The 16,637-nt window shown below is 35.7% G+C and overlaps 1 protein-coding gene and 1 long non-coding RNA gene across 5 annotated transcripts; both read right to left on the reverse strand.

Annotated features, from left to right (window-relative positions):
- Positions 1 to 2,194: 2,194 nt before the first annotated feature.
- Positions 2,195 to 4,259, reverse strand: LOC135598754 (uncharacterized). 3 transcript variants are annotated; one of them, XR_010481699.1, is made up of 3 exons: positions 4,126 to 4,259; positions 2,939 to 3,772; positions 2,195 to 2,870 (listed from the first exon to the last, which is right to left on the reverse strand). It is a non-coding gene; the product is annotated as an uncharacterized LOC135598754 (long non-coding RNA). The 3 variants fall into 3 exon arrangements; XR_010481701.1 differs by adding an exon at positions 3,914 to 3,965 and having other exon boundaries at positions 2,326 to 3,772; positions 4,126 to 4,207; XR_010481700.1 differs by adding an exon at positions 3,873 to 3,965 and having other exon boundaries at positions 2,326 to 3,772; positions 4,126 to 4,207.
- A 1,249-nt stretch (positions 4,260 to 5,508) lies between these two features.
- Positions 5,509 to 15,728, reverse strand: LOC135598755 (pyridoxal kinase-like). Of its 2 annotated transcripts, XM_065093041.1 has the most exons (13): positions 15,429 to 15,728; positions 15,216 to 15,315; positions 14,012 to 14,105; positions 13,751 to 13,855; positions 12,404 to 12,487; positions 11,629 to 11,702; positions 10,672 to 10,736; positions 10,240 to 10,303; positions 8,697 to 8,762; positions 7,526 to 7,582; positions 6,828 to 6,872; positions 6,664 to 6,717; positions 5,509 to 5,863 (listed from the first exon to the last, which is right to left on the reverse strand). In XM_065093041.1, exons 1-13 carry the CDS (start codon positions 15,500 to 15,502, stop codon positions 5,723 to 5,725), a joined length of 1,023 nt encoding a protein of 340 aa, XP_064949113.1. In that variant the 5' UTR covers positions 15,503 to 15,728; the 3' UTR covers positions 5,509 to 5,722. The 2 variants fall into 2 exon arrangements, with proteins under 2 accessions (XP_064949113.1, XP_064949111.1); XM_065093039.1 differs by lacking the exon at positions 7,526 to 7,582 and having other exon boundaries at positions 15,429 to 15,649.
- Between the last annotated feature and the right edge of the window lie 909 nt (positions 15,729 to 16,637).

Consider the following 16,637-nt stretch of genomic DNA (forward strand, 5'->3'; position numbering starts at 1 on the left):
ATTCTTGCTTTCAACTATATCATTTTACTTCGGTTTAACGTATGATGCTATCAATTTCCCGTGAATATCATTTTCTTCATAAAAAGAATTAAACTCATTAAATAATAATTCACCACCTATGCTTGAATTATCTTTATGCATCTATTATTTTACCGTTTCAGAAAATATATCCAACTGATGTGGTTATAATTATTAGTAAATAAAAAAAATTAATTTTTACCAAATAATTTTATATTTATAGATCCACATAAATAAGCATGAATTAATTCAAGATAATTAGATGCTCTATGTATTTTTTCAATAGAAAATGATTTCTTACTCGTCATAAATGTATCATTCACATGTATAAGTGTATTAATTTTGGACAATCTAAAAAATATTTGTTTTTATTTAACAACTTTAAACTCTCATTGTTATGGAGTCCATATTATAAATGTTACAAATTAAACTCATTCTTTTGAGGTGCAATAAGAGTATGTATGCTTTTCAATATTTGAAACATCAAGTGAAAATATCTTGTTTTGAGTCATGCAAACATTTACTGTAACCAAATCAAAATCTTCATATTTAATAGTATATAAATTATCATTAGATATAACTAAATATACATCATTCATCAATTGTCCAATACTCAACAAGTTATATGATTAACTAGGAGTAAAGAAAATATTATCAAAGTACTTTACCTTCCCTCGACTTGTTTTCATCTTAATTGTTCCTTTTTTCTTTTGCTTGGATTTGTGTGTTATCTCCGATTCTAACTTTTAATTTATGAACTTCATCAAAATATCTAAATATTAAATATTAATCTTATGCTTGACATATGATTAGAACATCCACTATTCAAAAGTTAAATATCATTAACTTATGAATGAGTCATAAATAACTTATTTTTTTTTTTCTCCATATAGCTTGTTTACTGATTTTTTCCAATAATCAGCCCTTATGTGACTAAACTTTTTATAATAATGATGTTGAATTTCACTCTTATAATTTTTTTAATTATAATTTGATTGCTTGTGTTCATCATACTCATCAAAGTATCATCTTCCTCTTCTTCTTCCATTTCCTCTACCATAAAATCCCCCTCTGCCATGCCCTCTTCTTGTTTTTTTATTTCTCTTCTTTCGAAGAAAAAAACTCTCCCTTAACTTGAAATATTTATTCTTTATTTTTCTCGAGTGATACGTTCAACATTGTTTTACGTGCTCGTAAGCAACCCATTAGTTTATCAAATGAAAAGGTAGATAAATCTTTTGACTTCTCAATGACAATAATAACATGATCAAATTTCAAAATTAAACTTCTCGAAATTTTTACAATAATAATATGATCATGAAGATATTCACTATAGATTTCATTTGACTGAGAATTTCAATCACTCAAGAAAGAAAATCTTACACTGATTCATTGTTTTTCATGAACAAAATTTCATCAAACTCACGACGAAAGGTTTGAAGTTTTATCATAATCACTTTCGATGAGTCTTGATATTCATTTTGAAGTATCAATCAAGCTTATCTTGAGATTATAACTACTATAAATATTGAGAAGATTATCTCATGTACAACTTGTTGAATGAAGAATACTATCTTTGAGTCCTTTATATTCTCCCTCGGTCGGATTTCTTCATCTACATCTATAAATTCATTCTCTATTAGGTCTTAAAAATCTTGAGACTTGAATAGAGTTTTCATCGTTAAAATTCATAACATTTATCGAAGAATATAAGAATAAGAGATTTGAGTTATGAAATTACCATTGAAAGTCATAATACTCATAAGTGTGCACCATTTGCTTCATAAACCGTAATCTTATTTATAGAACCTAATAATAACTACCTCACCATCTCATGTCCCCCATGAATAAATATAGAAACTACTCTCAACAATAATTTCTTAGATCATAGGTTACTTAAGTAAAGCTATTTAGAATATAATTAGAACTATCTAGAATATGATAACTACCTAAGATAAGCTTGATTGATACTTCAAAATGAAATTCGATAGCACGTACCTTCATAAGCCCATTGCTACACCAGTGATCATCCTCGCGTCGATTTAGATCTATGATGTGGTCATCGACTTTTCCAAGTCAAACACCTCAACGATTTTATGAGTTCCATAGCATGTAGCCCATCGCCACATCAGTGATCATCCTCGCATCGATTTAGATCTATGATGTGGTCATCGACTTCTCCAAGTCAAACACCTCAACGATTTTATTGACTAACAACGCACCATATTCGTACCCTAACAAAACTCCGACGAGCACCCTCAACAGCAAGGTGATCAAGTTCATCCTATCATCGAAGAAGACTATGAATGAACCGAGGATACCGTCAAGCTTAATCAAAACTATTTGGTAGTGGACAAGAGGAAGGCGATGGTGACGAGGTACATCGTGATGTATGACTACACAGAGCGCGACGAGCAACCCGACACACCTGTACATCAACGGGAAGAGATTCAAAGACCCAACGACGAAGATGCTGAAATCGAGGAACACCGAGGTGTGGGAGGTGATCAGCCTGACGGGGGGGACAACCATCCACTTGATCACCGGCATCTAGCGACGTTTCAGGCGGTGAGGGCGAGGGCGAGACCGTTGGTGGATCTGGATGCGTTCAAGGCGTGCATGACGCAGAAGAACAGCGCGGTGAAGTGCAACGTGCAACGTTGATTTATGGTCATCGATCCAAGCAATAGATGTGAAGGAGACGAATTCCGTATAAACTTCCTGTAATCGTATTAGATGTTGATGTGTCTCGATTTATGGGCTTCACGCTCTCTTCATCCCCGACCATGTAAAATCTGTTGTCACTGCCTTGGTGATCCTACTAAGACTGTGGTCGAAGCACATAGGAAGTGCTGCTGTCCGAAGACATTAGAACAATGGAAGCATAATTAGACTGTCTGTGGTTGCACTAACCCCATACCTTCGTTCGACATGTAGCCATCGAAGAGCAGTCTCGTTGATTCGAAATGGCACGATGCCTAACCCGTTAAACAGGTGGCGCAGGTGATGAACACTCGCAGGGCAATGTCAGACGTAACCCGGCTCGGCCTTCTGCATCAAACCGATCATTAATATGGGACTAACCTACCTTTGGAAATTTTGTAGAAATATGCATCCTCATATCACATTATTAATTAAAATTATTTACAATTAATCATAATTTTGATTTTTTTTAAATAAAATAAAATAAAAAATATTTGCTAGCCTAATGATAGATCCTAATCCATACAAGATAGAACTATGTGACATGTGGACCATAGTACTAATATTTCAAATATTGGTTTGATGATTATATATTAAGAAAAGGGATATGACTCAAATCTATATATAGGTACGCAATTGGTGTAGGTGGGAATGACAGATATTTGACTTTGGGGTTGACTAGTTTAGATGATAATAAGCCCTCTCTCTCTCTCTCTCGTCGCCGACTCGCTTATGGCGTCGGATACCCTGACGGAGTACGAGCGCCGGCGGCTGGAGAACATCCGCCGTAACGACGAGATGATGGCCTCCCTCATGCTCGGCCGCAAGGTCTCCGACGTCGCCGCCACCCTCAAGCGCACCCCCTCCGACACCTAGATGATAAAAAACCTTGATAATAGGTCATCGTAAAATCCTGGATTCAAATCTCTATCTTCATCATGTAGTTAGGTTATCCGAGAAGCAGCTGATGCCACTGCTGTGCCTGGGTTACGTCTACCACTGCCATGTGAGTCCTCACTTCCTTTTCCTACCCATCGCGGAGCTCGTTTATCTGTTGGACACGATGGAATGGCATGGTCACGAACAAGCATGAATAGAACGCTGAGCAAGCACAGAACACGCCATCAAAGAGTGCGCTATAAAGAATTAACTAAACACTGCAGATCGGAAAGGACATATGTTCCTTTTCTACCGTCGGTGTATGTGCGTGCGTGACACAGAAAGTTGAGCAAATCCATGCATCACTGCGAGATGAAAACACGTAGAATGTGTTTTATGTATTACTACTTACAACACATAACCTTCGATTAGTGCACGATTTATATGTTAAGAACTTTGTCTACAGGCTTTTATATAGGTAGGATGGGGGCATGTAGATGTGGGGGTAAAGAGACTAAGACTTACATACTGGCCGAGTCCTCCAGCTGCGAAATGGACTTCGTGTCTAAGGTTTCAGCAACTCCATTCGCAAGGCGGATTCCATATCGGTTTTGATGGAATTGGGATCCATATATAGTAACATACACAGACACATTCACAGGCAGGCAGCTGCGGTACATCTTTCCTAGTTGTACTCCTCCTCCACGCCTTGTACTGCATGCAACAGTGGAGGACGAACATTAGTAGTACTGCATGTCTCGTGTCATAAGTTGATAGTACACGATCGGTTGTAGGAAGGGACTGATACATGTAATTACTCGTTGACCGAGTCAAGGAGCGCCTCCTATTAAACCAGTAATTATTACCAATTCTATCAGCCATATCCATCGGAATTATGCCATTCACGTAAGTGGTTGCTCGATTACTATTGACAGAATTGGGGGGCCAGCATCTGTCGTACTACTACTACTACATGTCCATGTGGTGGTAGCACCGGTACTTTGGGATGTGAATCTTAATTTGCATGTATAACACAGCACGGATCATTCAGGTCATGTGCCAGCATAATCGTATGGTCTCAGCTTGATCAAGCATATTGGGTTGGTAAGGTCTTGTCCGGTAGAGTCCATGTTTTGGCTTCGTGCATCACATTTGAGATTATATAAGGATCGATGATTGTCTTCTCGTTGCACTGTGGATCGATTTGTTTCTTTGCTAATTTGGCATCCTTCTTTTTTTATTTATTTATTAATGGAAAGGCATTTATCTGGTCTCATGATTCCTTGTTTTAGATTATGGTGTGGTAGCTGTGTACTTGACAATGATAACTACTCGAGAGCTTCATGTGTACAAGTTGGATGTCGTATCCAATCATATCATAATGATTCTTATGATCATGAGAAGATTAGATATTTCTAATTCCTACCTTATAAAAAAAAAGATTTGACATCTCTTAGAAATCATGATTTATTATGTGATTGATTTGATTATCTTTCACTATAAACCCTTGGGTTATGATTTACACACCAAATTTCAATTTCAGTGCGATCCAAAGGTTTTATATAAAATAAATCATTTCTTAACAGCATCATATTTTTCGGAAATATCGTTGCCCCATATGAGCGTGACGATAGTTTCGAAATTTTCTTTTTATGTTCGGAAAGAGATGACAATTTGGAAGATGAATGATTCAGAAGAGACCACTTCTTCCAATTGGGTTGTGTACGTATGATGCAGAAATTGGAGATGTTATGATGCAAGGGTAAATCATATCTATTTATTTGAGATAATGAAGTTGATGCTATTTGTCCTGAAATGACTGATGATAAGAAGCGATGAATCCCTAAAAGGATCAGGAGTAGAACTTGCAAATGCACAAAAATCTTTCCTAAATCTGGTTCAGCCAACTAAAGCTAAAAGCTTGTTGAGTAGATTAACAGAGAATAAGATGGTTTCTATTGATCTGTTTGTCCTTGATATATATTCAAAGGATTTCCCCAACACCCCCAAAAGAGTATCTCCAACAAAAGGATGACGTACAAAAAGGCTTGGGTGATGCCTTTATCATTCTCAACCTTATTAAGCAAGTAGTAATCCTTTAACCACGATGATCAAGCCTTCTTCAAGTATAACTCTCCGCCTTCAATTTAATTTCTGGGTTCCTAATATCATCTTGGCTCTGTACCAATCGGATTTCTAGACTGCTCGATTGTGGATCAAAACCTGCGGTCGTGTAATCTGCCAGTGTTCGCTGCAACACAGCCTGCAGATATCAAAAACGTTATCACATGCTGGAATATGGGTACGCTCGGAGCACCTAATGAAACATTAATTTGTGAAGTTGAAAGTACTTGATTCAAGTCATAATACAAACAAGTTTGGTTTGGGTTTGGAATATTTACAAGGAAACTTGTACTATACAAGTTTATGTACCAAGTACTAAAGGATGTAAGTGCGGAAAAAAAAAAATGGAAGTTAAAATTGTCTGTAACAAAGTTTGATAAAGAACCATTATAGAAAGCATCAAAGAATCATCAAACTATGATTGAGACAGGAGAATCCATGGCTGTATATACTGGCAAACAAAATTAGCAAGCACAGCAAGTGGAAATTCTGTAAAAGAATGAGAGTGCTCAGAATAATATGGACGATGGAGCAACAAATTTGTTTAGAATAAAAGTGGGATAGAGGAGTTGGTATCAGGTGCACAACAGGAGCATATATGGATGGGTTTTTTTTTTATGATTTTGGCAACAGACAATTCGTAAGTCTCACCCGAGCTTTGAGTAGTCAAAAGAAGTAGTTTAACTTGAATTTTAGAGTTGCATATTACTATGTCAGGTTGATCATATATTTCTTATTTAGTATTGTTTACTATTTTTCATATGCGTACCTTTTAACACATTTAATATTTAAACATGAGTAGTTTAACACAAATAAGAACCTGCAAAAGAGATGAGACCCAACCAAAAGCAAAAAAAAAAGCTCTGAAAGATTGTCTGATAGTTTTTTCTCTTTTTTCTTTTTGAGTTTGTAGTAATACTAAGGCCAAAGAATGAGTACCTGTAAACTTGACACTGCAAGCTCTGATGCTTTCTCAAGGTTATCTGGATATATCTAAACATCAAATACACCCAAGAAAAGAAATAAACATTGCTACACTCCATAAAGCAGAAGTAATTGATTTGCGATAACAAGGTCAAGTAGCAAGAAATGTGAAGCCTTACGTTGCTCCATCCCAGTAAAAGTGCTGTCATCAGATCACCACTGCCCTGCAGATTATTACCCCACCATAATGTAAAAAGATCAACATCATAAGCATTTATATTCCATGATAACAATAAAAAGATGAGCTAGTGTCGAAGACTAGCAAAAAGTTAGTTCTGCTGGCATAAGCATCTTTATTATTATGTAACAAAATCAAGATAGAGAGTATGACAAAGAATTCGATTGGCATCCATAGGAAAAAAAGAGACATCATGATTACAGGTAATTGATTAAAAAGACATATTAAGACTCAGTGGACTTCAAGGTTCAAGTTTCAAGTCATACACGGAAGAATAAGCCAGAAATCCTCCCATGTAAGTTGATATCGAGAAGCAAGCTAAATGCTGAAACACTCAGGGGTCACTTGTGTAAGCCAGTTATTTACAGGAAAAACACCATAATGACATGTTCAATATGAAAGAAATGGTGTAGGACATAAGGCTTATCCACCTCCAAAAAAAATCATATTGCAAAAATGATCCATCTCATCAAAGACATCTGAAAGAGCTTGGTTGATACTAAAAAGATATCATATGAATTCAATTTGTGGACCGTTTCAAAATAGCATCAATACCAGAAATACATGCAAAACATAAAAGGAAAAAGGCAATTTACAAGAACCCAGAAAACCATTTCTTCAGTAATATGTAATGCATACCGTAAAATATGCAGGAATCTTAGGAATCACTATCTTAAACTGCTGTGGTGATTGACCCTGCAAATCAGGCAATGAGCTGATGTTGTCTTGCAACAAAATAGATATACAAGTAGCAGAATAGAATGATTAACAGTTTCACCTTTTGTACCCAAAGATTTCTATTATGCACTCTTAAAATTGTCTTTGAACAATAATTAAAACTCCCATGATGAATATGTAGATTAGCAGGCAGGCATGATTCACTAACTCAATAGTTACTGTATCCATTGGTCTGTACCATCTGTTGCTACCAACTTCACCCTTGTGATTCACATAATGTTCTAGCAAACAAACCATTATCTCTACATCTTCTGCAGGTCATCATGATTGCCATGTGTTCATCGCATACACAATTTAATTTGTTATGGCTTAGATCAGCATATCATCTATAAGAGGGTTTAACAGATTTGTTAGAACCAAGATTTACAAGCTATGTTAAGTGATAAACTTTGACAAGGAACTGATAAGCATTATACAGCCTCTGAATTACATAAAAAATAGTCATGAACAAAATCCAGAGACATTGACAATATAGACAACTTGCATCCAGTGCTTCCAAGTTATTGATCAACATAAACAAGGAAATGACAATTATTTACGCAGAGGAGACTTTGAATGATATAAGAAGCAGCAGTGTTCTGCTGTAAACCAACTAAAACAGAGAGATTGTAACAACATGCAACTGGTGATCCCAAATTATTAGTAAAAGAGCAAGAAGAAAACAAGTTTTATTTAAGCAACAAATATGCTGCTAAAGGAAGATGCATGTACCAATGACTTTCCAAAAACACCCCTTATTATGAAATAGTAAAATGAAATCCAACATATAGTACTGAAGTATTCTTTTTCTCTTTAAAAAGAGAGAAAGCTTATTTTAAGAGTTAAAGGCAAAAAAAATAGAATGATATAGAACATATCACAATGCCTCATCAGACAGCTTATTTCCATGCAAGACATAAATGGACTAGATGCAAAACTAATAGTTTAAAATTCTAAATGAAATGTATAGAGCACAAATAATCAACAAAAATTCCTTCCATATACTAGTCAAAAACTTCATTAGTGTCAATCTCCCTGCAAATAGCATCATCAGGATGTTTTAACATGCAGACTATGAACTTTGGAACAATACCTTTACTTTCTGATGACTGCCAATGAGGAAGACTTTTTCTTTTATACTCAAGCTTGTTATCACCACCTGGAGTTAAGAATTCAAATTGAATCACAACTATGCAAATGAAAAGAAGAAAACAGAATCATGGGCAGAAGAAATCATAGAAAAGAAGAAACTAAATGCTTGTTCAGTTGGTACGTCCAGTAATAATTGCAAATTTTATGGATAAATCAGGTAGTAAATTAAAGTGAAACTGGGCCTAACTGTAAAATAAGTATCACAAGTTATGTAAGTTGTTTAACTTAAATTATTTGTCGTTAGTTGCAAAGAAAGAATAATAAAATGTTTCCAAACATATGATGTTTTTTTCCGGATTGGAACACCAATCTCAACTTTCAATGTGTTGAAGAGTTATTTTTACTACTAAATAGAATCAATTCCCTTAGGTGCTTAAGTAGCCCATGAGGCAATACAAACAATGAGCCACAGATCCCAGCTATAGGGTTGACTACATAGATCATCTTCTGCCATTAAGCTCCATCAAGGGGCAATTTTGCAAGTCAAACTAACATTTATGTGGGTTCAAATATTCTACATTGTATTTGTATGAAAATGTTCCACTGGATCCTGCCTCAATTATAAACATCGATGACATAGCTGATTAGCATAGTTAATTTCATTGCTTACATAATACAACAGCAATATAGAGCATACACTTAGAACATATTCTGCATTTTGTTTACATTTATGACTCGATATCTGACACATGGTTGATGTACTTCAGCTCGATAAGTTTATAAGCAATACTTCAGCTAAATGCACTCTTTTATTTGCATTTTCCAATAATGCTGAAAAATATCCATCAATAAATAAGGTGTCAATAGTCATTATGTGGTTTATGATGGATCAAATGTCCATAAAACTAACCCCACTTGCAAAGAGCTTGTTCCGCAACTCAAAACCCAATATGTCGTGACCACCATGGACAACTGTACCACTCCAAGAAGGCACAACCTTTCAAATAATTCCATAATATAAAGACATTCATATCCAAATCATTTTGCCTAATCCTAAAACAATCAAAAGAAAGAAATATTTTTGTTTAAACCGTTTATAATTTCTTTGTAATTTTACAAACTTGGTTTCTATCAAATGCTTGGTACAAAAAACAAGTGTCTGCATGCAAGCCAAGGTTTTCAATCTTTACATGCCAGCCAACATGAGCTCTACTCCACAAGGCCACCACTACAACATGCCCAATGGCATGGCAGGGAACACCCAACCAGCATTGTGCAAACATGTGTTAACTGAAGAATATTGTCAATTAATCCAATGATCAGTGTTAAAGGGTGCATGTACGCATATGTAAAGTACGAAGAAATGTGAAATGGCACATGAGTGCAATTTATAATTCCAGAAGTCAATTACTTAAGCACAAGTAACATTTTCAAAATTTGAAGACAAATTAGTGTATGGTTGCATGAGAAGTCTATCCAGCTAGTCAAATCTAAAATTAGGCAAAGGGAGGTAAATGAGTAGCTTTCATGTAATAAAAATAAACCTTTGAAGGTCCAGCTGCATGAAGAATATTACAAGCTTTCAACCCATCACTTTCAGATGTAATTCTACAAAATAAAAAAATATTATTAAAAGAATTCAAACAAAAATAGTTCTTTCTCCTTCATTATCAAAAAATATATTCTAGCTTATCCTTTTTCAATTCCCAGCTTATTAGAAGCAAGATTCCTTTTCCAAGAACACGTGGAAACATGAGTATTCCTTTTGCAAATCCTAGTTCAAACAGCACCATAGATGATTTCTACTAGAACATCCAAAATGAAAAGTTCAGCAATTGACCATCTGATCAAATGTTACATTACAAAACCTAAGGATTACAATGCTATCCAGTCCTCTCAATTAATGATTTGATATCCTAAGAATTTTTTCATGGGGCTTTATCAAGATAATTCAAACAAGAAAAATGCAATTGTACCTCAATCCTGTTAGCAGCTCGATTTCAAAATGGTTAGGGGTAAGCATTGAAGCAACAGGAACAACCTACCAAGGAATATTGTTAGTATTTTCCAGCTGAATTTTAATAAGGTAGTAAAGAAAAGAAAGGAAAAAAATGGAAAGCACTATCTACTATCTAGCAAGTCTGATATATATAGCCGAAGGAACAACTTGATATGAAGGTCTTGTTCAAGTCATAATATAGTAAATACTGGGAAGCTCTATAAATTCAATAGAAGACAAATACAGGTCTTTTTTTGTTTTGTTTTGTGATTTCCATAAGTTGCATATGGTAGCAAATTGTGAAGGTGAACCGAAAAATTATGTGTAACTTACTGTCATCTCTAACAAAGTGGATTTTCTCTTGAGGAGCTAGCATATCGGGATGACAGTCATCTCGTTGGAAGTGCTCTACCATCCACCAAGTGGGTTGCCAGTTGGTTTCCTTGGTGTCAGTGATTTTTATTCAATTGGAAACTCTAAAGCCTTTAATATAAACTTGGAGGAGCCAAGCAGCATAATAAGTAATCTGCTGGAGTGGCGTCTTATCCCCAATATATATATATATATATATATATATATATATATATATATATATATATATATATATATATATATAATCGCATTTTTTAGTTCTTCCTGACTGTTCAGTAGTTTGCATATGCTTTCATCACTTTCATGTACTATTGTTTTGAAAACTTCCATCCAATTTGCCCAAAAGATTAATTTTATGCTTCTCAGATATCAATATCAGGCATGATTTATCCCAAATTAAAGTAACACATTTCATTCAAATCCAAATTTAACTTATGTATGAAATAAGTTTACAGACCATCAAAACCGATAATGACTGTATATAAACCAATATTAAAGAGATTTCAGAACAAATGAAGTAACAACAAGTGCCAAAGTAGAAGACGAGCTGTCAATAACTGACCTTCTCACGATATACAGAAACCAGATCAGGTGCAACATATAGCTTTCCTTCATCTCCCATAACAGGATCACAAACTAGTAAGAAGAAGTCTAATAAATTCCAGGATGAGAAAATATTGTGAAAGTATACCCTATCAACAGCATCACTGAAGAATTATACCAACAGTTACAAACAGGCTACCTGGTACAACTCAAAATAGAGTTTTACAGAAGATTTGACCAAACTTTGTAAGGTTACTTCCCTAAATTTGAAAGTATAAAAGAGGCTCCAGGCTCAAAGATAGTTAAAGGACTCCTGTATAAATTGGTTTTCTGGAAAATCTCATGTGGAATTTCTCATTTCTCCAACATCTTGCTCAAGTAAATATTTCCAGAACAACCATCTATTGCATTCAGATGGTTAAGTCAACTAAGGTGTTTATTTCTTTTACACAGGCTCAATTCGAAATAGGAAGATTACATGAGAACATAAGTATATCATCTAGATATCATTTCAACATTGATAAATATATTTCACAATTCATTATTTTTAATATTTTGATCTCTATCTTTTGCCATTGTACAGTAATCAAATTTGTTAATCATACATTTTTTAAAAAATCGAGTAAAGTCAAAATATAACTTGACCAATACACTCTCTCAGTATCCCATAACAGAAAATCAAAAGTTTGGATGCTTCTTAGAGAATTAAGACAAATTTACCATCAAGCCTTGTAATGCATGGCAAGTCAAACACTGTGCTTGTTTAAGAAAAAGAAAGTTTGTCAAAAACTAACCATATAGAAGTCCAGGATTGACCACCCGCAGTCTCTCCACAACTTGTAATACCATTTCCAGAAATGAAACTGAACCAATATAACCTGCAGACTTGCAAAATTTGTGAGAACTTACTGTGCAGAAATAAAATGATAGAAGATCTGTGATAAAAACAATGCATTTGCTGCTAATACATTTTTCCAGAATTTACATATAGGTTTACAATAAATAGTGGCATGCAAATACAAACAAGACTTGCTAAACCTCAATGATAACTTCATAGAAACAAAACTTTTTAATACACTAGATGTCACTCAAATACATAACATCACATCTATGCTAAAGAATGACAGTTAACAATTTCAACATTAAGGAACATCAAGCGTGTAGCACACATTTTAAATTGGAATTATACATTAATCCCATAAATGGACATGAACATTCACATATGGTGCATGTTCAAGTCTCTACAAAGTCATTGCCTACATTGTTCTTCATCTTGGAAATCGCATCATAGCATTTAGAAGTAGAATCTTGTACTGATCAGTTGTGCAGTAACTACTACTTTCCTAATTTTTTGAGTTCTGTTTAGAACCTGGTGCTTTCAGGTTGAAACAATTCTTGATGTCATCATAATAACACAAGATAGGTTGGAACACTTTTTGTTTGATAGATCCTCCTAAAGAACTATTTATTGTTTATGGAAAGCACTATCGGATGATAGGTTGAATTCCACTTTGACATCATATGTACACTTGTTCCCTCCTACCCTTCAATTACAACATGGGCTCCTTCGTACAGTGAACAGTTATTCTCCAGAGACAATAGCAAATTGATATCTGAAGCTTGCCAAAAGATTCTTTTCTTTTTTTCTTTTTTGCAATTTCCAGAAGTATAATCGATCCACATCCCCAAAATATTTCTTTGTTGATGAAGATGGCCTTTGTCTGATTAAAAATACAAGTGCTTAATATCAACACCTTAATTGGTATCCATAAAGAAGCTTCTGGTATTACAGCGGACGCTAAGTCTATGGGCCCTTCTTACTGCTCATTGAACTCTGATTTTGTCCAGAGATCCCATGATCATGGTTGGAAATGTGAATTGTACATGATAACTATCACTGCCCTGCATAACTAAAAACTCATTTGACTCGATTTGATGGTGCGAACTATTTTTGCATGACAAAAAAAACAGACACAAAAATAAGACAATTCCGCTATAAGATGAAAAACAAGTTTAAATAAACAAATGATAATGTTAAATAAGTAAAGAAAAATGTCACTTTATCCATTAAATCTTCAACAGGTAATTTGTTTTGCAAAATTGCTGAGCAACAGCAATGCAGCATAAAATAAAAGGCCAACCTGTTAATAAATGGGTGTAATATAATAGATGATTTTCTGAAAGGCCTTCAATCAGATCACACAGCTGTTGGCCATTAAGAACATGCCCTTTAAATGTTGGATATCCTGCAAAATCAACTATTGGTTAAACCACTAACTGAATTTGATCCAAACTGTGCACCGCTCAACCATGCACTCGTACACAGCAGCAAATAATATCGCACCGTAAATGAGGCCTCTGATTCCGAGACTGTCGGAAGGAAGTTATGTAAAGCAGCTTGCCTGTATGATTCGAAAACTGAACTGAGTTGATAGGGTCCACATCATAGCCAAGTAGCTGAAGAGGAAAGACAGCAGATTTGTTGCCAACATATCCCTGGAAACAAAGAAACAGAGTCCAAGCATTATGACAATGATGTAACCAGAGAAAAACTACCATGACTAGCAGCCAAAAAGTAGTAGATAAAATCCCACCATCCCACCATGAACTGTAAAAATCGATGAGCCTTATTTAATCAAGTTGACTTTCATTCCATATTTTCAGCTAACCACACCAAGGAATTATGTCTATCAGGACTGCTGTTGTAGCTCCTATATATGATGAGGTAAAGAGGAAGCCTAAAGCATGAATTAGCATGATGACAATATAAAGTATCAACTCTGATGAAGAAACAAGTACTGGTAATAAAAAATGAAACGTAATTCTGATACACCTATAATTGTTAAGTTAAAACAGATGTTATTTTTCTTTTTCGGTTAAAGTAATACATAACTAATATCTTGTTACTTAGCAAATCCAATGATAGGCATGTAAAGAGATTAGAAAATAATCAGGGTAGTCTAAGACTGATAGCTCAGAGAATTGTATTGACCAGGAGTACATTAAACTGCCCCGTAGAGATGCTACTCAGAAGGTAATGCCTTAGAGCTGCATGATTTTATTGGCTGCCATAATGACATCTTCTAATGCTCCAAACCACAAGACCAACTATAGGCAACCCACATTCACATATCCTGGACCAGAACAATGATATAAAGAGTGACATCGCAAAAGGAAGACAAAATTTTCTTCAGTTTATGATTCTTTCTACCATCTACCATCTACCATCTATAGTGACGAAGCGCGTTTCAAAAGCAGACAATTGCATCACGACTAGATGAATCGATCACTTAGTTGTGAAAATGTGATCAGAAACCACGTGAAATGGACACTCAAGAAGATTCCCCTGCAGCCGATGGGGATATTTATATACTAAAAAGAACATTCTTATCCATGGTGTCACTCAAGCATGCTCCAGCCAGAGCCCTAAACAATGGCGAAACCACATAGAATTGTGTCATCAGATTCTCTTAACCAAGAACAAGAACTACCCTAATCAAAAAGTTCAGCTACCTTGTGAAAAGCCCTGGAAAGAAGGCGCATAAAAGCACGAGATCAAGAAGAGTAACAAAGAAAGAAGAGGCCACGAAAGGAATAGAAGGACACCTGGACCGTGTGAGATTGGATGCTGAGGACCCGACCGGTCTCGGAGGGCAGCACGAGGGAGAGGATCGGTGGAGGCGTCATCGCCGATCGGCCCGACGACCTACGAATACGAAGCAAAACAACCTATTATGCTTCGCTTTAAAAGAATGGGGGGGAGGGGAGGGGAGAGGCGAATCCGCGCTAATCAGTATCTCTGTCGCCATCAACTTTTACCTCGCCGAATAAGAAGGGGAAGTTCGTAGGCCGAGGTGGAGGCGGCGTGGGAGCAGCACCAGTGGTTGCTTCATTTCATCTCGTCGGAACGGCTGACGCTGATGGGAGAGGGGAGGACCACATCCCCATTTCCACGGCTGCGATGATGCGCCCACGCGACCGCGAACGCGCACGCCTCCTCGACTATCCTCTCTCTCTCTCTCTCTCTCTCTCTTTCTCTCTCGTGGCTGTACCCACCACCCGGCGTGGCAGGCAGGTCCGTTTTCCCGATCAGGAAAGCAAAGTGCGCCAGCCGCCGTGTCAACGACGCATCCGACGGATGGCGTTCGCGGCTTGGAACTCTTTGACCCGACAACGAGAGGCTGGACTTTTTTCTTTTTCGCATAAAGTCATTATGGGAAATAATAATAATTAAATCGAACAAAAAAAATTATTTTGTTCTTTTTATCGATATAATGTATTCGAATAAAAATATGAGACGGTATATTGTTATGATTATAAAATAATTAATAAGAACCTAAGTATATGACATCAGTAGGATCCAGTTGACTCGAATTTTAGTCTTTTTTCTAATTGAATTTGGAGTGAATAGAGTAATTTAGATTTAGGTTTGAGTTTAGATATCAAATTCCGTCCAAATAGAATTTAAATTAGACTAAAAGTAGGGAGTACTCGACTTGCTAAACTCATCACATAAATAAATTGAGGCATATTATGTGTATTTTGATTCATATATTTTAAAAAATTATATTGATATTTTTATATTTACGAAAGTAAAATATTTAATCACATTGTCGACTCTACCAACGAAAGCTACCGCATTGTGCTGCCATGTATAGAAAAGATACTAAATAAGAATAAATAAAAAATTTTGATTCTTATCGTCTAAAGAGATTAATTTCACATAGAGCCACTGGCCTTATGCGCATCGTCAACACCACCATTGAGTAGACCGTTCGAAAGGATAATAAAGCCGAAGTCTAGGAAAGCAAAGCAATCATTGAATAGGTCATTCGAGAGGATAGCGAAATAGAAGAAATGGGATGGTGTAGGAAATGAGGATCATCACCGACGTCGTCATTGGGTAGGCAATCCGGGAGGATAATAAAGCTAAAGGAAAAGATAAAACTAGAGGGAGGATAATGAAGCTTTGACATTAGTTATCTTTATATGAAATTAATCTCTTTGGATGATGAGGATAGAAATTAT

The sequence above is a fragment of the Musa acuminata genome, chromosome BXJ2-1 (genome assembly GCF_036884655.1).
Source record: "Musa acuminata AAA Group cultivar baxijiao chromosome BXJ2-1, Cavendish_Baxijiao_AAA, whole genome shotgun sequence".
Taxonomy (NCBI): domain Eukaryota; kingdom Viridiplantae; phylum Streptophyta; class Magnoliopsida; order Zingiberales; family Musaceae; genus Musa; species Musa acuminata.

Coding starts and splice junctions, on each gene's coding strand:
- LOC135598755 (XM_065093041.1), bottom strand. CDS start 15,502: ATGAAGCAACCACTGGTGCTGCTCCCACGCCGCCTCCACCTCGGCCTA. Junction 6,718..6,827: donor TTTTACTGGGATGGAGCAAC/GTAAGGCTTCAC, acceptor TTTGATGTTTAG/ATATATCCAGATAACCTTGA. Junction 5,864..6,663: donor TTGCAGTGTCAAGTTTACAG/GTACTCATTCTT, acceptor TGATATCTGCAG/GCTGTGTTGCAGCGAACACT.